General features: G+C 38.5%; 1 protein-coding gene across 2 annotated transcripts in view; it reads right to left on the minus strand.

Annotated features, from left to right (window-relative positions):
• Positions 1-23,196, minus strand: part of SKAP2 (src kinase associated phosphoprotein 2) — a 117,576-nt gene extending 94,380 nt beyond the window's left edge. For both annotated transcript variants that reach the window (XM_027896335.1, XM_027896326.1), the window contains exons 1-4: positions 23,095-23,196; positions 12,588-12,693; positions 10,355-10,380; positions 6-110 (exon numbers count right to left, since the gene is read on the minus strand). In XM_027896335.1, the coding sequence (XP_027752136.1) occupies positions 6-110; positions 10,355-10,380; positions 12,588-12,693; positions 23,095-23,152 (295 nt within the window). In that variant the 5' untranslated portion in view covers positions 23,153-23,196. The remainder of the gene's footprint in view (positions 1-5; positions 111-10,354; positions 10,381-12,587; positions 12,694-23,094) is intronic.
• Between the last annotated feature and the right edge of the window lie 440 nt (positions 23,197-23,636).

Raw genomic sequence — 23,636 nt, forward strand, 5'->3', positions numbered from 1 at the left:
CATACCATCAGAAGGTGCTTCATCCTCTTTATCATATCGGTAAGACGCTATTGAGACACTATCAGGAAGCGAAGAAAGAGAGTTCTCAGACTTGTCCTCATCTTCCGGTTCTGTAAAAGTCAGAAATATACTGCTGGTTAAATAGTGTATCGTGCAAACACAGACAGAATAAAAGTATTTTTGACAGTAAGGAGGATATCAATTCCTATCTGAAATAGAAAAATTCCCATTTCTCATGGACACTCATAGGCTCCAGCGCAGCTGTGAGCGCTGCTGTTCTAGGGCTACCTTTATGCGTACATGTTGCTGGAGCAGTTTCCCTACCTGCTGTCATATAATGAAGCTGCTCCCAGCACCACACAGCTGGCAGCTTCTCACACAGGGGTGAAACAAACACACACCACAGCAAAGAGGTGGGCAAGGGAAAACACTGGCAGAAGGAAATAAGGGTAGCACCAGGATCCAAAGTTCTGCCTGTCTAAGTGCAGGACAGAGCCGCGGCGACTTCCCTCCCAGGAAATGCCAAAGTATAGTTGGCAGCAGTTCATCAACCTCTGCCCACTTTCACCTTTTTTCACTATAATTAGGCTCTGCTTTGCAAATTTGTATGTGCGTTCTTCGCAAGAAGCCAGAAGTGGAATCGCCTTCTGACAGAACTTATGCTTTAATGTAGCATTCTGTTAATTAATTTCTTACACAACTGAGAGCTCCATTACAATAGATAAAAAATCTACATTATCAGCTGACCTAATGCAGTCTGATCAGTGTCATGCACAAGTGTGGAGGTCTGGGAAAGATAAACTGAAATCAATATTAGTTGAGGCTTTCATCTAATTAGACAAAATTTAAGTTCTCCCTCCCAAAACTCACTATATTTTCTCAGATATGTTTAATACATTTAGGCAAAAAAGAGTTTGAAAAAGAATATAAACTACATTGCTCCTAAAAAGAAAACCAAATTAAGTCTTGGTGAAGGAGAAAAACTAAATATGACAAAAATCACCAGATGAGAATCATAAAGTTGATGCACCAATAGATCAAATGACCCTCGAATTTCTTAAAAACCATGTAATAGTAAACTGTTCAAGCATTGCCTTTTTGTATACACGTACACAGAAAGCTTTCCAGAGACCTCCAGATATCTTTTTTTATTCATGTGTTCCTTTTTGGAGCACTGTATAGGATAACTCATTTCTCAGAATCTAAAATAAACCCCCTGCATTGTGAAAATATTCTTCTCCACAGACACAGGAATTGCGCTCATCAGTAGGACTGCCTAATCATGGCTGAAAGTTTACCCCTTCCTATTCAATAATGGAAATTCATGGAAAATTCACAGTCCATGTCCAGAAAGCACCATGGTTGTTTGCAAAGAACAGAAAGTTTTCTATGCAGATAAGACAACGAAGCCTGATACTTGCTTTGCTGGAATTCTTTAATGTGCCAAGGTTGTTGAATACTAAATTGGTTTTCCCTTCATTAATTTAGTATGGTTTTCCTGGGAAAGCTTCCTTTCAAGCTCTCATGCCATTTAACAACTGCTCTGAATCTGAACCTGACTCCAATCTATTTTTGACACAGCCCTCTCCCAGTAGCACGCCAGTCATCGTGTTAATCTGATCAAAATACTTGCATTTCATCACACCTGTCAAACCAATCAAAAGTAAATTATCCCTCTCCAGGATTCACTTCTTCCTCCAAACAAAAAAAAACAGAGAGTAGATAGCACATGAACAGAAAATATTATGCCTTATTTACAGCCAGCATGATCATCTTTCACACTTAGATGCCAGAGACCAGTTGGCCTGTCTCTCTCTGCCTATATATATCTTTATTAGATGAGAGACTCCATATAAAAACAGTAGATATGATATTTACAACCTATACAATAGCAAAAGTTTTTCCACTCTTTTCCTGTCCTAAACTTTCACCCATACTAGAATCCATAGAATATGTGTGTATATGTAAGCCCTGGCTGTCAATCAAAAATGTCCTCTTATCAGCTATGCATAAACATACTATCATTTAACCTTCATGAAGGTGACAGCATAAATTTAAATTATTAGGCTGTATTTCTAGAGGGAAACATTTCCACAAAAACCACACTCTAGTACTCAAAATTCATGGGTTGAATTGTAAACCTTAATATATTTGAATGAATAGCACTAGTGGATGAAAAATAGGTGAGTATGTATGTAGAAAGAATATCTCCAGGGAATTTTGCCCCACTCAGCAATACATAATCTCTTATGTAAGTCTGCCTAGCTGCACTGTTACCTTGCTCTTCCATTAAATCACCACACTACTATTTTCCAAGTATGCTTAGGATTTCAAATTTATTAAACATTTGTGCTTTAATTTCATATAAAAGCTAATATCTAGGAACAAAGGACTTTTTAATACATACATACAAACATACATATTTAGGGCACACCTTGTACCTATCCCAGATTGTGCTGGTTTTGGCTAGGAAAGAGTTATTTTTTCTCATAGTAGCTGGTATCAGGCTATGTTTGGATTTGTGCTGAAAACAGTGTTGATAATACAGGCATGTTTTAGTTACTGCTGAGCAGTGCTTACAGAGTCAAGACCTCTTCTTCCCACACCACCCCACCAGCAAGAAAGCTGGGGGTGCACAAGCTGGGAGGGGACACACTTGGGACAGCTGATCCCAGCTGACCAAGGCGATATTCCACACCATAAGATGTCATGCTCAGCCTATAAAAGCTGGGGGAAGAAGGAATGAAGGAGAGGATGTTTGGAGTGATGATGTTTGTCTCTCTAAGTCACTGTGTTACACGTGATGGAGTCCTGCTCTCCTGGAGATGGCTGAACACCTGCCTATCCATGGGAAGCAACAAATTAATTCCTTGTTATGCTTTTCTTGCATGTGTGGCTTTTGCTTTACCTACTAAACTTTATATCAACCTATGAGTCTTCTCACTTTTACCCTTCCCATTATCTCCTCTATCCCATGTGGGGCTTAGTTGCCATCTGGGGTTAAACCACGACACAGGTATATACTGTATTTGTAATATCAAAGAACATGGCAACACTGAATGTAGATTTATAACGAAACAAGTATCTGTTCTACTTCTACAATATCCAAATTCAAAGTGCTCTTAAAACAACTGAAAAATGTTGAGGTATTATGAAAAAAGAAATTACACGCTCAGTGCTTCATAGACTTCAAAGCATTCTCTAGGTGCTAAATCCTAAATAAGGCTTGAAGACTCCCATGAAAAAAAAAAAGCCCTCACTGAGAAACACAATCAGAACAAATGAATAAATCATATGTCATATAATTAGGTACCCACACTTTAAGTGAGAAATGTGGAGAATAGGTGACAGACACTAAACAGAGGTATAAGCATGCTGCAGTCATGCAGGACTAGATTAAACAAACAAAATCTTCCATTTCTTCTTTTAGAGTAAATAAATGTATTTGTAAATTTGCATTATACTCTGAAAAATGTAATCCTTAAATCATCTAATTTGTACATAACTGCATGCATTTTGGTAGGAAAGCTGACTCAATGTGCTCTGGAGGCAACATCTCACAACGTGTTTACGTCCTTACATAAAAGAATGACTACTTTCTGGTATCCTCTTTGGGGTTTTGCCTCCAATTCTGTCAGGGTTAAAAGACATCTTAGGACTGTATGCTATTAATATATAAAGATTTTGCTCCACTCAGTTCACAGAGAGGCTTCTTGTTGATTCTGTGAAATCTCCCACCTTCCTACTCAGAATAATCTCTGCCCTTCCTCCATTTTACATCCTCCTCCATCAATGTGTTGTGTTGCAGTTCATACTCCACTTACGGAGTAAGAGCAGACAGAATTGCATTAGAAGCTCCATGTGTTACTCCTTGAACAATCATAGGAGTCAGTGTCGAGCAGCATAAACCACTACTCTCTTAAGGTGCCAAGTACCTAAAAATACACCCAAAAAGCATCAATAAATTTAAAAAAAAGCAATCATCTTGCACTTATGTAATAGAACACTGAACTACAAAGCAACAATGGGCATCAGGTAAATGTATCCAATACAATTTGCAGGCATAATTGAAAGCATTGCTGCCTAATCAGACATCTAAAAGCAAAGCATGCTCAAACCAAATGTCTATAGACTCATTAGTTGGCAGCCATTCCATTCCAATCACATATAATGTCAGTAGTGCCTTGAACTTGTGCCAATGACAACAGCATAAATTTTGCATCTAATTTCTGTGGTCATAAAATTAATGACCAGTTTAAAAATACTTCTTTGCAAAAGTTATTGCACAAAGGAATGACATGAATGTGTCCCTGTTATGTAGTCACAAGGATAATTAGGGAGTTGATGCTCATTAATATAGTTTCTTGTTTCCCCAGAACACCATATGATTTATATGGAAGTGGGGGAAAAAAAGGATTAATTAATGGTAGATATTTAACAGTCACAACAATAACAAAAATATGTATAAGAACTGACCCTATTCCCCAGCTTCTGCAATTTAAACTAATCTCTTACAGGTTTGATAGCTGAATCAATATATTTTGCTGTCTGTAAAAAAAAAAAAAACCATACAATGTCGTTCCTTATTAAATGCTACCTTTTCCATTACAGCTTATTTATTGATTTAGGAAATAGTGCATACCAAAGGGTAAGCGTACCACATTAGGAATGGAGCATAGAACAAACTCTCCTCATTGTAACAAGAGCTGTAGTTCAGTCCCTACCCCCTATTCTAAAAACTTACAACAAATTCAGTTGGTACATACTGAATATAATGAATAGGACCATATTACATTATAAGAATCCAGTTTAAAAAAAAATCCAGACATTTTTTTGCCCTAAAAATTCATTTTCTTCTGCAGTAGTGAGATTATAGTAATGAACTCCTAAGCATTAAAAATACTGCTTCCACCGCTTAACCTAAAAAAGAGCAAGCAAGATGTTTCAGCCAGTGCCTCTGAAAGAGACTTGCTAGCTCACATCCTCAGATAACTAAACACTTCCAATTTATTTCTAAAACATCTAGACAGAATGATGCATTAAAATTGCTCAAGTATAAGAGAAATAAAACAACTCACAAAAATAAAAAGACATGTAGGTCAAAACACTCTGCTTCTTGCCATTTCAGAAGGTCCCAAGTTACAACAAGATGAAATCACTTCCTCCTGTCTAATCTCTGCTGTGGTAAGAACCCACCAAAGAAAGGACTGGATCATCAAGCAGATCAAGCAAGTTCTCACTACACTGTTTTTCAAAAGAACAAGTAGACAAAGCTGCCTTCAAGCTGGCATGGGCTTAATAGGGGCAGCTTATATTTTTAAGAAGATGCTCTGACCCAATCCAGCAGTCATCTTGCAAGATTGGACTCAGTTCTGACAGTCACTTTCTCAATGCATGCTTTGCCATGCAATCCGCTCCAACACACTCATTCCTGAAGAGCCTTCTAGAGTCCCTTATCAACATAATGGTTTTTAATGGCTTGTTTTGTAGAGGTCAAGTAGAAACTCTTTAAGAGTTATTTCTTAAAACAAATACTTAAACAGCATTAAGTTTGCAAGCAAATATGCTTCAAGCAAGAAAAGCAACCTAATTTTTACTTCCTGAGCTGCCTCTCATTATTATGATGCATATCAGGACAAGACCATTTTGTGCTGCACTGGTGGCTGTATCTTGTGTTGCTTGAAATTGCGCTTGGCATGGACACTTCACAGATAACAGCTGCATGTAGCTGAAAGGGACAACACAGTACTCGCCTACAGTGAAACCTTCCAGACTTCCAGGACAGAGTGATATTTGGCACACTTTTAATACATTTGATTGTCTCTCCAGAAATACATCACAATGATCCCCAAAGAACTGGGTAACAGCTAAGCCATATCTTTCCCATTTATGGTTAAATACTAACAATGTATTTATGATCCTGACTGAAAGTTCAAGTGTGTTAAAATATAGAACCCATATCCACATAAAGCTCTGGTGACCACAAGATACTGACTCCCTTTCTCAAGTCCAAAAGACTCCTACCTGCTGCCATTTCCTGACAAAGAGTGTACAGAGGGGAGAAAAAAAAAAAAAAAAGGAAAACAGAAAAGAAAAAAAAAAATAAAATATAAAACCTTTGCATATAGTGCTACTCTATCAGCTTGACTATTTCCAGGAAGCAGATGTCTCAGGCTCCAGACACTCTCTGCTCTGCCAAGAGCCAGAGGCATCAGTTTCATTTAAAGGTTTCCCACAGGTGCTCCCAATAATTACATAGAGAATAACACCAATTCTCTAGACACAGATTTACCTGCTATTATACTACAGTGAAATGAAAACTAAAGTGGACCTTCATCAGTTTTTATCAGAGTGAAAAGTGCTAGTTAGAAAATGTCATATCATACTTTTCTGCATAAATAGTGCTGCAGATCAGATATAAGGTGCACTGAGAGCTTTATGGGGAACTTTTTCTGCAAATTCCCATATTATGACTCTATTTGGCTAGTACTTCTGGTGTCTGACTTTTAACACTGAGCCAAAATATTTTGTAAGAAGTGATTAAAAATATATATTTTACTAAAATAAATGCAAAGAACAGATGGCAAGTGAATTTCAAACACAAATACAGTTTCTAGAGCTTACAGTGCTTCTGCCAACTTTAGCACTATTTTTAGCATAAATTGAAAACAAGGTTCTGTTAACTAAACATTTTGGCAGTTACAGTATTGATTCAATTAATCTCAAAACAGAGAAACGTCAAAAACTGTATTAAGTCAGAATCTTTGAAGAAGTCCAGACTTTTATATCCTTAGTGGAATATTAGTCTTATAAAAAAAACTAATCTAATTTGTACGCAAATAACCTTAGTTTTTAATTTCTTTCCAAATTCTAAGATCTAGAATGGGTCACTGAGTGTTTGGCTTTGCCTTAAATGTTTAGATAAAGAGTCAAATATTTCAAATTAACAGGAAAAAAGGCAGCAGTGTCTAAGAGAAAAAGAGATTTCTACAGAGTTCCTCAATTTAAGAATAAAATAGATATAATTTTTAATAACAATAAAAATAAAATTTGAGGAAAGACTAGTGGTTTGGATATTAATGTAATTGTACCTTTTTTGTCATAAGAATATGGACTTTCTTTGTCCACAAATCAACAATAGACCTAACTGTAAAAGTCACAGTGTAAAACCAGATAACACATCACACTCGAGAATTATACATTTTCCCATACAATTAAGTTTGTGTCTTTCATTTTCATGTGTACTCACTTCTCCCAGAAAGCTAGGGGTTTTTTCAGTCTGTAGGGACAAAAGATGCTTTTGTGAGCATATTTACCGACCTGACAACATCAGAAGGTTTCTTTTGAAGAGGATGCAAGAAAGTCCTCAAATTCATCAATCTTGTTGCAAAGAAGTATGTATGTACTTTCTGAGAGCTACACATATGGATGATTTTGGTTTTAAGGTGCTTGGTTCTACTTGAACACATGTTCTTCAATATTATTATTATTACTACTACTACTATTATTATTTTAAACCTTCTTGCTTTATTCTTATGAAAGGCAGGACTCTGTATGCTATTGGCCAAAGCCATAAAACAAAAGTCCACATATAAGAGCTTGGTCAAACTTACTAATAACTACATACAACGCCAGTGGAACTACGAGAACATTCAGTGATGAAAGAGAGTGGAGTGACAAGTATGCCCGCAACCCATACTTGTGGAACAACTCACAAACTGAAGGAGCCATGTTTGAGAGACCAGAGTCATGTTTCATTATGTCATACAGGAAATATATGAATTTTGAAAGTGTTAGTCCGCTTCTTTCAGCCTTCCAGATTCTTCTGGATGCCTCTGGAAGGATGACAGGTCACAACTCAGAAGATTCTTGAAAACAACTGATGTAGTATGATAATTACTACACCACAGTTATATGGCACATAGTATGAACCATTCTTCACCTTTACTTTCAGCTTCAACAAAGATTATTTTATTTGCATTTAAAAAATGGAGTAACTGCTACTGCAAAACCAAGAACAGCAAATATGAAGCTGAAATATACATAATCGTTTCTATTTTTTATAGTTTGTTTCAGCACAGTTTCCACAAATCTGATTCCATCCCTCCTTTTTCCCCTAAAAGATATTCTCTTTTCTCACCTTATATTTCAAGATATTTCTTCTTTTTCTGGAGGAAGGTAGAACTCACCATCACTGCCTTCTCAGTTTTCAATCTTTTCCAAATTTTCCATTTTTCAAATGTCTAGGTGTGCACAGCAATATGAATGGGCACAATAGTTGACCTCACTCAGCTGCTGCTGCTGCTCTGTTGCACTAGGAGCTGGCCAAGAATCTGACTGCCTACCTCCACGCGGGTCCTTTGTTCTACACCTACACAAGTCACACCTAATTTGTACAGGCCTAAAGAATGACACAACCAAACAAAGTTAAGCAACACTTCTTGAACTCTGTAAATTATACCAACAACTCATACCACTGAATTGCATTCCCTCAAATATTTTGCAACTAAGTGTAGGCTCCGATGTCTCTTTTTTTTTTTTTGTTTACATTCATGCATGCAAATGCACATGAATTTGGAGAAATTTATCCTTGCTTGCAGAAAACAATGACACAACTTGATTTTATTGATAAATACCAAAAGAAAACTAAAGTGTCGGCATTGGCAAGCTTCACCATCTGTACATAGTTCTATGATGTGAACTAGAGACACACCACAAGAATTTTTCAAAAAAGCAATACATCCTCCTTAAGAATCAAATGTACTCTAATAAAAAGAATAAGACTGAATATAAATTTCACAGAAATCAGGGCAAGTTATGCAGTAACAATAACAGACTATAAAAATTAAACCACCCATTTTGCAGAATATAATTAAATCTAATTTTTATTAATAATTTGTTGAATTGGAAAAGAAATTCTGACTTTGATTCTGAAATTCTGAAGAAAGTAAATAGACTAGAATCTTCTTGACCTTCAAATAAAGCAAATCAGTGAACACAAACTTTACTCTTCATAGACAACTCTCATGCTCATTAGAGAGTCAGAGCCTCAGAAAGTTATCAAACTTCAAACACATGCTCTCCCAAGGTCAGATACATTTGCGGTGAAACAACCATCCCACCTAATTTCATGTTAGCAATTTCCTAAATAAAGTAACACTTTCCCACACCTAGACAATGAGGAGAGGAGGGAAACTACATTTCCTCCTCTGTAAGGGTGCCATTGTACAATATAAAAAAAAATTAGCAAATTATTTTTAACAGAATTTTTAAACAATCACATAGTTTGAACTTATAAAACTTTGGCAATCTTGGGAAGTTTCAAGTTGCATTTTTCCTTTCAGCTGAACTGTTATGGCTGCATAACTTGATTTAAACAGGCATAAGAAATGTATGAGCTTGTTGTGCCTTGTTATAACATTACTTGCCTATTACGACTTACATATTTGCACTTTATCAGGAGGCACACTGTAGCCTACACATTTGAACCTCCTTGTCCAGAAACAGACACTTCAACCACTGCAAAAAGTGAAGCTTTGCATAGGCTTTTTTGACCTCACACTGTGACCCTCATACCAGCATCCACAGGCTATAGGTCATGACCTCAAGAATTAGCATCATGGAAATAAGAGCCCTTCCAGGTTTAGTTACAGAACAGAACACTGTAGCAACAAACCCTCGGTCTTCTCTAAACTGAACTCTGCAGCTTTGTTTTAACTCCACTGGAAGACAATAGATAACCCACACTTCAGTTTTCATTACTCGCACACTAAATCATCTCCTCTCCAGCTAAAGGTCTGAGCACCCGCTGCACTATGAAAACATTCATTCAGTGTGGATCGAAAGCCAATATCATATTGCCACTAGATGATCCTATTAAAAGGTTAAAGAAACATCACTATGGAATTGAAGACTTTTGCAACGTTAAGAAAAAAGGCTGAAATAAGTTATCCCTCTTAAAATTTTATCTCCTAAGCAGGCTACTTAGCATACACTTCCTCCGGGGAAAAAAGAAAAAAAAACCCTGCATCACATGGTCTTTCACAAGGCTACACTACTGCTAATAAAGCTCCGCTTATATTAAATTGATAACAAATAACCTACGCAACAAGATCCATCATGTATTAAATCCTCAACCATATTTCTAAACTAGTCTTTCCATCAGCAAGAGCTCTCCGATGCGAGTAGCTGACGGGAAGGGGACCCAGCTCTGGAGCGAGGGTTCCGGGAGTGCCGGGCGGCCGTTCCCCGCTTCCCGCGGCAGGGGGAGCCAGCGCCCTCGGCCTCGGGCGGCGAGCGGCACCGGGAAAGCGCCGGACAGGGAAAGGGACAGGGACACGGGCACGAGACTCACCTTCCTCCGGGAACTCCCAAGAGTAACTGTAGGGAGGAGAAGGAGAAGAAAAATCATAAAGCAGTGCACACTTGCAAGCCCTACGGTGCCAGGACATGGCACACAACAATAATTACTTTTCAACAAGTTGCATGGTTGAAATTTAGCGCAGCAGGTTTTCCTTTAAAATTCTGAAGCCTTTATCTTTGGCTTAAAGTATTCACTCAGTTTTTCCTTTCCCTTTGCAGCTGAGAGAATCCCAGACATTTTAATGAAGACTTGAACAAAACCAAACTCAGACATCTTAAGGTATAAACATACAAAAGCACCTTTAATTTTAGAAAACCTTCTAAACGTTAAAATGTTTCAAAACTTTTCATGCACAGGTAAAAGTCAATGAGCATATTTTAAAATACGGGTCAGCAGGAAAAGGAAAAAAAAAACACAAATAGTTGTTTTAGCTGCAGTAAATTTGCAGAAATCTAAATGAAAATGTATTAATAATTAACAACAAGAATTAAAAGCCTAAATAAAAAATCCTTTTCAAATAAGGAGATCTAAACTTAATGCCTAAAAAAAATCTCTAGCATCCCAGAGGGAAAATGTACTGTTTCTTCAGAGCTAAAACTTGTTATTTCAGAAACAAAAATAATCATAGGATACAGTTTGATGATATAGAAATAATAAGGACAGAGTTATGTAAAATGGCATTCAAGAAGCATTCATGGACTAGAGTTTACGTGAAAAGAGGAGGATTTCATCAGAACTAAGTGACAAATAAAATCAGCTGTTAAGATCATCTTTATGGACAATAAGCAATAGTGCACGTATCAGATTGGTCAATAAGAAGATTCTTGCAAGTAAAAAGAAGAAGAGAAATGATGGGTCTAGGGACAAGAAATTGAGAAATGCCAACAGAGATAAAAGGCCAGATCTAAGAAATAGAGCGTAGCAAGTGGCAGTAATAGACACAGCCCAACATGTGGGATGCGAAAATCAAAGATGACTAGATGGTGTACATATTTTGTAGCCTGCATGAAAACCAAAACACTGTTAACAGTGAACAGTATTACAGGAGATGAGGAACGAATTAGAAATTAGAGTCACAAAAGTGAAAAGCAAAGGATTCAGTGTCAACTGTGCTCGTAACTGCAGGTTCCCTCCCTTTAGTATTTCACCACCCAAAAAACCATAGTTCAGTCCTAAGATGGAAGAAAGAAGTCAGTAGTGCTGTATCTGCAAGTCTCTATAAAGGGCCAATTAACTCAATAATCCACACAGGAAAGCACAAATAAATAAGACACTGGTTCCTTAGAGGAGAGAACTAGTTCCCTAAGCTTTTACAGCCTGAATGAACAGCACACAGGCCTTCAATTACAAGAATTTGGGACACATCTCATGTCTCCCTACAGTCAGGGCCATGCAAAGAATGATGCCCTCACCAGATGATTGTGCCCGTCTTTGCAATTGTAAACAAGTTGCCTTGGGGCAGAAGAATGTCTTCAAAGAACGATTAGGGGATATCACACAGGAGTGATCAGTAGAAAAACACTTCGGAAACAATAGCACTTTAGAAACAATGTGAAAAGAACAGCAAGTACTAAACTACATCCTGGTTGATAAGAGTTGTAAGAGATTTTCCAAAGAAAATTCTGTAGTGCAAATGAAACTATAGCTAAATATTCTTACTGAATTGCTGACAGAAATTAAGACTCCGTAGAACAGTCTCAAATCATCCTTGACACTAAAACAAATAAGATACCCGCAGCCCTCTGCTTTGACTGTCATAATACTTCACTATTTTAACACTGATGAAACAAGCTGATGATCTATAAATAGTTTTCAGTTATGTATCAATTTTCTATTACAGAGCTAAACAACAGAATGTATAGTAAAGCAAAGTCAGCATTGAATTATGCTGTTTTACACCAGCCAAATATGCTGTTTGGAAGCTCATTCACGTTCTCAAGGCGTTGTATTTCTCATATTTTAATGAATCTTAGGAAAGCTGAAGTGAATGCAAGCTCTACCCAAAGAGCTTGCAATCAAGGTTCAGAATATTAAGCAATTCAAATGGGACAAATCATCCTGATCCTATTCCTTACAAAATTGTAGCAGTTTCAAGAAAGATTATTTGACAAAATCAGGACTTAGATATTTTTAATTGTTAGTATTGTTAATGTTTATTAAAAGATTATTTTAAAAATTATCACTAAGTGACTTTGTAACATATTAAAACCATGAAGCTACTTACCTTGCCTTAGCATCCTCTATCTTCTTAAGAAGAAGTTCCCTTCTTTCTTTTGCTTTCTTGGATAGATTTTCTCCTTTTAGCACTCGGGAAATAAATGTTTCAACATCTAATAAAGAAAAAAAAAAAAAAAAGATAAAATAATGCTGTAATGAGTTGTCCTGATACTACTCTGAAAAAACAAAGAAAATTATTTTCAGTCCTACACCCAGCATAGTTAACACTCATTTCAGAGTCTAAATGGGATACATTTGTTCCCTATCTACTTATGCTGAGCACAGCAAATCCTATGGTGACATTTGATTCTTGCTCACTTAATTATGCTATGTAAGTCCTAATAAATTGCAGTACTGTAACAATTACTTTCCATCACGTAAAGTAAGAGATAAAGCTAAAACATCAATATAGCCTTTATTCATGTATTTCTGCCATGTTATTTCAGAAGTTCAGGTTTCAGAGATGGTTGAGTAATTCATTATTTGAGCAGTAACAATTACCCAGCTCCTAATATAGGTCACTTACTGGTTACAGTATTTTCAAGTGTTCTCACATTGCCTCTGAACTCCCTGATTGACTAAAGATTCACATCCAAAGCCTTAATTTTGAAAACAACTAGGCAGGCACAATAACCATATCAAAAGAGTCAAACTCAACAATGTACTTAAAATTAAGCACACGTGCACTTGTAGGATCACAAAGTAAGGCTCTAACCTGCACTGTAATTCTTCATTCTTACACAGATGATAGATTTATATAGTGTGTAGAAACAAAGCATTCCATGAAAGTTACCACGATTCTTTTAATATGGCCAATATCCATTCCACAAGATAAAAACAATGCAGTGTCCGAGAACCTGAGGGAGTGTAACTCCTCTAGCAGTATGTTTTCTTCATTAACAAAAACAATGGGAATAGCCAACTTTAAAATTTTCTTACAGTTACCAGTCAAGATACAACTATCCTGAAAACAGACAAGCAGAAATACAACCAGAAAATCCTGCTTGTTAACTTAAATATCTCACCTGTACAGAGTGATAATACAGATAATAACTGCTCATTGAATAAGAGCAAGCAAACATAAGTAAAAAAACACCCTCACACAGTGCCTGCCCACCCCCGACAGACACACACACATATATATATAGATAGATATAGATAGATAGCTACACATACACACTTTGGCTCACTCTATGTAGATGCAAATAGACATGGATAGTACTATTTTAATCCTCTAACTTTTTCAATCAGATGAGATATTTCATTTTAACACAGAAATATCAAACAGCCAGCTAAGTTCTCAAATGTTTGCATGCAAAAGTTTACATTAATATTTACTGCAGATTTCCTAAATTAAAAACTTAATTGCCTGCTTTTTTTCATAAAACAGAAACATATCACACTTTATATTACAGGCTGCAAGAAAACAAGTCAAAAGTAACCGTTTGAGAACACTAGCATAGCTACTACAAAGACATTGTCTTTATAAATAATTTATCAGATTATTATTTAGTTGTTTAGATTTCTGTCTTCACAAAGTGTGGCAAAAACATACATTTTTAAAGCACTTTAGAGTTTTGAAGAATGATATTGTTCCCCCTCCTCATATGACAGAGAATCTTCCCCATTATATTTTCCAATGAAGTTCCGAATGGGGGAGACCCTCACTCAGTTCTGTGGCATTCTTTCTTTAAAAGGACAGAAGGAAAGGCACTTAACGTCTATTAATGAATCCTCCAGACACACCCCCAACAGCCTCTCTGCCATACAACAGGCACCTCCAGAAAGATTCTGTCCTAACCCATGGAAAAAGTACACATCTTCATAAATTCCAGTGACTGGAATTGCCAATCAAGCTGCCAGATGAGGACTTAAGAGAATCCAAAGATGCTGACCAACTACAAAACGGGTCAAAAAACCCCAATATTTTTACTACTGAGAGCAAAAACAAAAACCATCAACATTTTTCTCTCAATGAAACCTAACAGGATTTTTCAGTACAGACCAACGTTTCACTCCAAGAGGGACAGCCTGACGAAATATTTGTTCCTTCATACTTCTACATATTTATTTCAAAAATTATATAGCAGCTTCAAAGTTCTATCTAGGCACCAATATGCAAAAATTTAGAGGAATTAGTCATATTTATAAATCAGGAGCAATGCCTGCAAAGTAACATTTGGACACTAATTAATCACAGAATTTGGCTTCAGAAGTCTTCATTTAAACTCAGTGGGCTTCTTTACTTGGGAAAGCTAAGCTCAAAACCCAAGTGAGAATTCTCAGATCTCAGAATCTCAGGTTTTCACTCTCAAATCTTTATTCAAATACAAATATTCAGATAATTAAGGAGTATGTGGGGAGGAGAAACCCAGTTGACTATCATAAGCAAGAATTACCACTTCCAGATTAAAAAACACTGTAAATACAGAAATTTGAGGACTAACTACACTGCTGTCAGAATTTGTTGTTTTCCAAAAAAACTTGGACTTCTAAAGCAGAAATAATAGAGAATTCTCAGCCACGGAGGGACAGGGCATTAGTAGATGCTGCATTTATTTTCAGTACACATAGAGTTGGAAGAGACAGGCAAAGGAGAGAGACAGAAACAGAGCAGGCATGCGCAAGATCCTGACAAGTTTGTTGTTTCTAAATAGCAGCAGTTACAGAGAAGACACCACTGGGATGGCTTCCCTCTCCCATGAGATGATAAAACTAGTTCTCAGAGGTTAGGCATCCACAGTCAGAAAGCATTGTACTCATCATGGAACAATATTACTTCCATATGTCCAGAAAAACCATATGGCTTGATTCATCACAACCCCAAAATATGAAGACAGACCTGACATACGCATGATCTTCAACAGGACGCTAAAGAATCAGTTTACCTGAAAATATACTTTACTATATCATAGATTTTTCTTATCTACTCACAATTACACAGAATGTTACATATCTTGCTCAAGCCATGTTCTGATCTAGTCCTGTAAATCCATCCAAGATGTGCCAGATGCACAAGATGAGTAACATCCTAAGCTCCTCTGGACAAGAAGCCAGCAAGTTATCTAAGTTACGATCATCTCTGCACCACCTGTACTTCCACACTATGGACGAATATGGAAGGAGCAGTCTCTGCTGTTAAAGAAAGCTTTATATCACTGGCTTAACATAAAGGAATGTTCCTCAGACATTGCACAAAGTGATTTACCTTGGAATGAGAACAGAATTTGGGACTTCAGTATGACAGATCCAAGCTTCACTCAGTGAACTTCAAACAGAAGCAGCAAAATTTACCCATTTTTCACTACAAGTCTGGTCACCTACTTGCTCTTCCTTCTCCAGGATGATCCACAGCTTGATCTCTCCTCTGCTAGGTTAATATTATACAGAAAATGAAACTACTAGTCACAAGCACTTGAGTGTAGATGTGTTTCATGCTTCAGTAATTGATCCATTAAGGAATTTAAAAAGGAATAAAAGATCAACTCCAAAAAGAAAATCCCTCTGTGCACATTTCTAATTTAAAAGCATTTTAACTAATCAATTACACATTTCCATAAATTCATCCTAACAAACTGAGTAGCTAATTTAGTATCACACATTGCAGACACTCCGCTGTTCCCAATGAAAACACTAAAATAAACAAACACTTAAAAAACCATGAGAAATAAACTGTGGAAACCTATTTATCACATCTTAACTTTTCTTAAGCTTGTGTTAGACTGCCTGATAGCTTGAATACCACTACTTGTTGCTCTATTTCTTAATTCTCATGATGCTAAATTTCTTTGCACCCTCCCCCAGAGAAATCATTTGCCTGCAGAAATGAGTAGAAACTACCAAATTGAAAGATCCATAAAATGCTCCGTCAATACAGGTTACTAACTGACACAAAAGGGAAGTCACACCACAGGCTCTCTCTGTCCACTTAAACGAGCTCATACAGTTCAAAGCTTAAGTGCCACTTCACAGAATTAGCTAAAATGCCATTTTAATCTTATTTTCAGCTACATTTCTTCTACAAGGAGAAAAGCTAAGATTTATTTTGCATTTCACTGTTAAAACAGTTTATGGTTCTCTTTACTTCAATGATTATAAACAGACAACACTGCAAGATTTTAATTGTTTTAAAGTCTTTGGAGCTATTTTCTTTAATGAAGGCTGAAAACACACAGATGGAATTTTTCAAGAACATTGTAAATTTTTAGCCCAAAGCAAGTGCTGTGTTAAAGAGTGCTAATCATAACAAATCATAGCACTATTATTGTTTACAGGGTTTAATATTGTAATTAGAAGTCACACTTAATAAACAAACATACTTAGTACAGAACTACCTCAATTTTGTGTCAGGGTAGGCCAAATAGATTCTCATAGAGGCACCCAAACACTGTGTGCTGGGTCTTCCTTTCTCCTCTCCTCCAGCAGATAACCAAAACATTGTCCAATCACGTTATCAAAAAGTTAGTCACTTCATCATGGACACATGAGTTCACACCATGCAAATGACAAGAGAAGAATCAGAAACTGGTGATGAGATGGGTGTGTTTCCACTCATACAGCAGGGCACACACACAGGTCCCTCTCCATGACCCAAGGAGAATGCAAGCCCCTGTTCCAAGGCTGGACATGCATCCATCATATGACAAGGGTCACTTGCATGGGGTAACCCACCAGAGGTACTACCAGTCACACATAAAGGCAATAACAGGTTGGCAGAACAATTCCTCCAGCCACCAGCCTTTTCCCATCTCTCTCCTCCACCTCAAGGACAGAGAGAGCCAGAAGCCAGCTGCCAGCCAGAGAATGTGGGAAGGCAGGCCAGAGAAATTTGGAAGGTAGCTGCAAGCTAGGCACATTTGTTACACACACACTGTCCAAGGGTGACCAACATTAAACAGACTGCCATGTATTTTTCAGCTTTACATAGGCTGGCATTAGAAAGCAATTAATTTGATTTCAAAGTTTTCATGTGATTCATTAACAGAGAACAGGTCTGAAGACAAACTATCAAGCAATATCGGCCACTGCCTGTTCTCTTGCATAAAGAAATATTTGAGGATTGTGCTTTTGCTCTCCCCCTGCCTTCCCAACTATACTTACAAGTCTCTCTCCAGAGTTTGCTAAATTGCCTTTTAAATATATATACACCTAATCAGAAACAGAACACATGATGTAAAATAATCTTGGACTGAAACTGCAAGATGTCTAAAAATACCACATTCATCCAACCTAACAAGAGGGTGAGCATTCCTTTTAGTGCAAAGTCCTGGAAAAGACTGCCTTTAGAAAGGGCTGAACCTTAAATGCCCAAAAGCAAGGTTTTGTTGCTGTGTCGACACACACAAAGTAAGTATTGTGAAAAATGTTGATGGTGAACAGTTTTATTAGTGATTTAGAAAGCAGAAGTAGACACAAACTGCTACGAGTCTTCAAATGAAGTAAACAGATACGACATCTCTTTTAAGAGATTAAAGAAGACAAATTATAATCAAAGACTATATATGTCTAATCTCATTGGTTAAGTAGTTGAGCATCCTCTCTCTACATTAAAGAGGTGAGAAAAGATAAAGCTGTATATTAACTATATCACAAAAAAACCCCACCAATACAAATCATGATCAAGTTACAAAGTGATTCCAAATGAACTATAATAAAAAATGTTAAGGATTAACCTAAAGATTTACACTGGATGCCACATTATGCTGTATCTATTATGGTTTGTTGACATATGATTATGAAAGAAACGTAAACCCAGTCAGATGAGAAAGATAGACTCCATGTTAATTGAAAAAGACAAACTAAGTGAATAATGAGTATATAAAAAATAGCCTATGCCATTTTTATCACCCGTATATGACACTTATTCCCAAATTTATGGCAGAGACAATTGAACTATGTTTCAAATCACTGGAGGTTATTTCTTACCAGGGATCCCTCTGTGCATTTTTTTCACCTCACTGTTTCTATTCTTAATCCATTACTATTGAAATACATACATATTACCAAAGCTGTAAATATATGTCTACTTAAAAGATGTCTATGATAATCACCCTGGTTTATCTTGTACAGATGGATTCTTCAGCAAGAACTGGTTATTTGTTAAAGCCTTGGAAACATGAAAATGATACTTCAAAAATAGAGTAAAGTTTTAAACAACAACATCCTTTTAAATTTGAACCAGCCAATGAAGAAGAGCTATATTGTACCTAGGGGGCTTTTTCTATGACAAGCATGTAAGGAGCGAGCCCAGGAACAGTTGACATGGAAGATGAAAGAGGACTGTTCGTTTTCTGGGTATCAAGGGTAAATATAACTACCATAGCACCCAAAAATTAAAGGTAAGCTAAATTAAACTCATGCACTGAATCCACTGTCTTGTATTTCTCTTGCCTTGCCCTTTTCGGCATGCTATTTCCAAGATGCAACTAAACCAAGTAGGCAAACAATATTTATTGGAAGAAAAAGTCAGAGGAATCACACTGAAAAAGGCAATTTGGACAATACAACTCAGCACTTAAACAAACTGAATAATATCTGGGCAGAGATGATCTCTAGGGCAAGGACATTGGTTTCTGTTTAGTTTTGGGGTTTTGTTTAATAGAACAAGGAAAATAGATATTAGGATGGGATATAAGGTTCCATATGAACTAGAGAAAAATTTATTACATTTTAATAGTAAAAAATATTTATAAATTCTAAAATATGAATACAGAAGACTCGGACAAGAAATACTGCGAAGTATGAAAGGAAAACTAAATTAAAAAAAACCACAATACTACCCACACTATACTCAAGAGTTCCAAGAAGAGGGGAAAAGATATAAATTATACATATATCTAATGATCATGACATCATCAAAATTTTTTTAAAAATAACGAAGTCTTACCTCCAACTGAATCTTTATTACTCAATAAAGATTGAAGAAAGAACTCAAGAAATTTTTTTCTAATCAAAACGACTGAAGTCACCAGTCTGATTTACATGACAAAAGAAATAATATGCCCTTGGAGAAGAAGCAGCCTCTGAACTCCTTCTTAGCTATGGACAAGACAAAACTTAGATTGTGCATAAAAGAGGAAGGAAAAATAAAAGTGAGCAGGCCTCTAACAATCTACGTAACCAATAAGAATTTAAGGTGACAAAAAAAAAAAAAAAGTAACATTCCACTTTGCCAAACACCCACAAAAAGATGCTCCTCAACACATAAACACAAGGGACACCTTTCCAAAAGAAGAAAAGACAAAGTGGGGTTGGGCTTCCTTCACCAAATTCCAAAATCTCAAGCATCATCTAGAAGGTGCAGGGACTCGGGTAGGGAATTAAGAAGTTACATACACTACCACACATCTCCCACATGTAAAGGAGGAGATAACAGAGCAACAAAATTACTTTCTCCTCCCACCAGCAGTTCATCTCATGACCAGAGGACCCTGTTTCTGTCTCCAGTGTTTCCCTCCCACCACTTGAACAAGTCAGAGGAGACAGGATGGGATTGTGCAATCCCAGTAATCCTCTGCAATAAGCCTGTTGCCACACTGACCTTTCCCCTTCAACTTTACAGAAACAGCTTCCTCTGTTTCCAGCTAATGCAGTTAGCCCTGAGCTCAAGCTGTGTTTCTGCCTGGAACATTTCAGCGCCACTGACATGCAACTACAATGACCCTGCCAGCATGTGTGACAGAATTTGGTTTTGCGTTAAAGACACAATATTGTTTAGGTTCAAAGTAAAGCACTCACAAGTCAGAAAGTTTCCTGTGCAACTTTAATTCATCCCCTGGTGTGTTTATTCCCATTATCACCATGTTTAACTACGGGAGCACTTAGTATGTTTTCCAGTAGGACCCCTACTTGTTCAGCATAGTGGGTGGACGTACTCCAACCATCAATCAAAAGTAAGCAGGGATAAGGAAATCCATATGATCACTCCTCCACTTGTTGCAGAAGTTGGAAATAGTAGGCAAAAAGGCCAAGAAAAGGAAGAAGAGCAGAAGAGCATATTTATGAGATATTGTACCTCTGAGTGCCTCACTGCTAAGTGAATATCAGCCTAAAAAACAGTACTTCTTGCTAGCCATTAACTGCATGCTCTCAACAGAACCTGATATGAAGAAGTGCCTGGCACTCATAATGGCCACTGAATATAGACATCCAACTCATGTTATTTTCTGAAGAAACCAGCACAGCATGGAGGCAGGTGAATTTGAATTCTAATTCTGTTCCACCATTGACTATTTTTTGCGCCCCCAATCACATCTTGTTTATTACAATGATTTTACCAATGGGAAAGCAATATTCCCTCATCTCAAGAGGTGCTCAATCAATAACTGTGAGCCATTAAAATAATACATTAAGAAGCACCTTTGAAGAAGAGCATGCAAAAATTACTATCTACTCACTGCAGTCTTTGCATTGTGTAAGAGTTTCTCAATGAATAGTAAAGATATTACAGAGCTCCCTTCCCCCCTCAGTTACCATATATCTTCACTACATGAATAATTTGAGCAAAAAGAAGCAGAAGACTACATAATTAAAGATTACCAGATTCTACACATATCAATGAAAGAACCGTTCATGGAGCCTAGATTACTGTAGTTTCTAACTTTCTAATTCACTTGACTGATAACCTTAAAAAAAAGAGAGGCTAACACACACAAACTGTAAAAAGCAATGCCATATTTCTGTTAAATTAAACAGGTTATTTAGTTTTAACATTGTATAACCTTAATTATCCTTACATTTGTTTCCCTTTGGTAATTCTGAAAGTAAGAATTAAAATCTACAAACTATTAGTTACTATTAGTAATAATAAAGATCATTGGTAAATTATTTCATTGTCTTCTTAATTTCAGTTCTATAGACAGCACTAGAGAAACCATCTCATTTCCTTCCAGAAAAGCTAAAGTTGTACACACTGTACATACACTAGATATCTGTATAGAACTTAGGCTGCTGATCACAGAGACTCTGAAAGAACATATACACAACCCTTTTGAGGAAAAATAGGTGTTCTCAGTTTCACTTCAAAATAAAAACTATTGTGACTCTCTTTCCATGGCAGACTCGATAAAGACAGGGAGAAGGACAAGTTGTGTAAATGAGGCTGAAAATCCCAGAATATCCCCTCTGCATCACATCCTCCCCCTCAAAAAAAAAAAAACTCTTAAAGCACTTAAAACTTTTAAGAGTTTCAAGACAAGCTTCACCCAGTGGAACTAGCACTGAAACAAACATACACACATTTCATCTGATCACAAGGTCCAGAATACAATAATGCCTCAGAAATCACCAAAGTTTGGAAGGGCTGTCTAAGGGTAATATTTGTTTTTTTCTAAATTATTTAGAATCTATTCCATGATAAAATGGATTAAAAGCTTCCCTGCTTGTTTGTTTGTTTGTTTTCTGGTGGCTTTCCATGCAAATTTTACTACAGATGTTATGATCTGCAAATAACATACTTAGAAACCGCACTTAGGAAACACTTAAGGCAGCTGGCACAACATGAGATGTGATGAGAACAATACGTTTCAAGCATTAGCTCTTATAATCAAAAGTGTTAAAAAAAGAATAGTCTTCGAAGGTGACGAGCTGTGCTAGATTCTAGCAGTTCTCCAGACATGCAATTGAGTGCTTGACCTCAGAAGGAAGATTTCGAAAAGCATGGGTAATTTGAATGGCTAAGTCAGAGCTACACGAGTTCCTGTGGCAGAAGCAGAAGTTTTCAAAAGAAAGAGAGTCCCACTGAAACTAAAATGCTCTCAAGGACAGCAAACTTTTCAATAGAGGTAACAGTAAAACCAAACTTTAGGTAAACAATTTATTTCAATGAACAACAAAACAAACAATTTTAAAAATTAAAGTCTTGAAGGTAAAAGACAACCACCCGTATTCTGAATTCTCTACTGCTGACAACCTTGCATGGTGAGAAATCATCGCATTCCCACGCTCCAACGCTTCCCAAGAGCGTGGGCAGTCACGGTCAGAGGTGTGTGACTGATAATGCAACACACCAGCAACTCCAGCGTCCCCTCCGTGAGCTGCTCAGATGCTCAGCGGGGAAGTTCATTACTTCTTATCAGCTGGTTCGGGCAGTCGGCCCTGCCCGCACATCCCGGGAGGAGTCACTTCCCCCGGGCGGCTCGGGGTGCCCGGGTGGCCGCACCCCGCACACGGCAGCCCCGCACCGGGAGGCACCCCCCGGGGGCTCCGGGGGCCGGGTCGCTCCTTCCCCACTGCGGGAAAGGGAACGGAGGCGCTGCGGGTGCCAGGGACAGGCACGAGGAGGGGAAGTGACCGGGCAGGGGGAACTGCGGGGGGAAAGACGGAAACCCCGAGCCCGTGCAAGGGAAGCGATCGCCCCGCGCTCGCCCAGCAGCGCTCCGCCGGCGCCGCGGCTCCAGGGGCTGCTCCTCCCGCACGCCGGGGCTCCCCCGGCTCGGCACACCCTCGCCGGCCCGCCCCCCTCGGCATCCCCTCCGCCCGCCCCCCGGCAAGGAAGCCCTCCCTCCTGCCCTCACCTGCCAGGAGGCTGCAGACGTCCTCGGGCACGGCGGGCCCGGCGGGAGCGCGGGACATGGCGCGGGCGGCGGGACGGGGCGCGGGCGGGGCTGCGCCGCTCGCACCGGACCGGCCCCGCCACCGGCAGCACGCGCAGGACACGCCCCCGGCCACCCCGGCACGGCCGCTTGACACGGGGCGGGGCTTAGCGCCACGGGGGGCGGGGCTTAGCGCCACGGGGGGCGGGGCTTCTGTCACATGTGGGCGTGGTTTAGCCTCGCGGAGGCGGGGCTTGTGCCCCGGCAGGGGTGGGATCGTGTTAGGGGGCGGGGCTTCCCGAGGCTTCCCCGCCCCTACCCGCTCGCCCCGCCCGCCCCGGTGTTGCGCATGCGCCTCACCTCCCCCCCGATGTTTTTACCCCCGCCTCGAGGGCACTGAGTGCCACGTGATCGCTGCCGGCGGCCATTGTGCGTGAGGGCACCGCGTACCAGGATCAGACATGGCGCTCCGCTCCGCTACTCGCCTCCGCCCCTGGAGCCAGGAGAAGTTCACTATTGGATAA

The sequence above is a fragment of the Empidonax traillii genome, unplaced genomic scaffold (assembly GCF_003031625.1).
Source record: "Empidonax traillii isolate 1590-97213 ecotype Southwest subspecies unplaced genomic scaffold, ASM303162v1 scaffold17:size2698205, whole genome shotgun sequence".
NCBI lineage: Eukaryota > Metazoa > Chordata > Aves > Passeriformes > Tyrannidae > Empidonax > Empidonax traillii.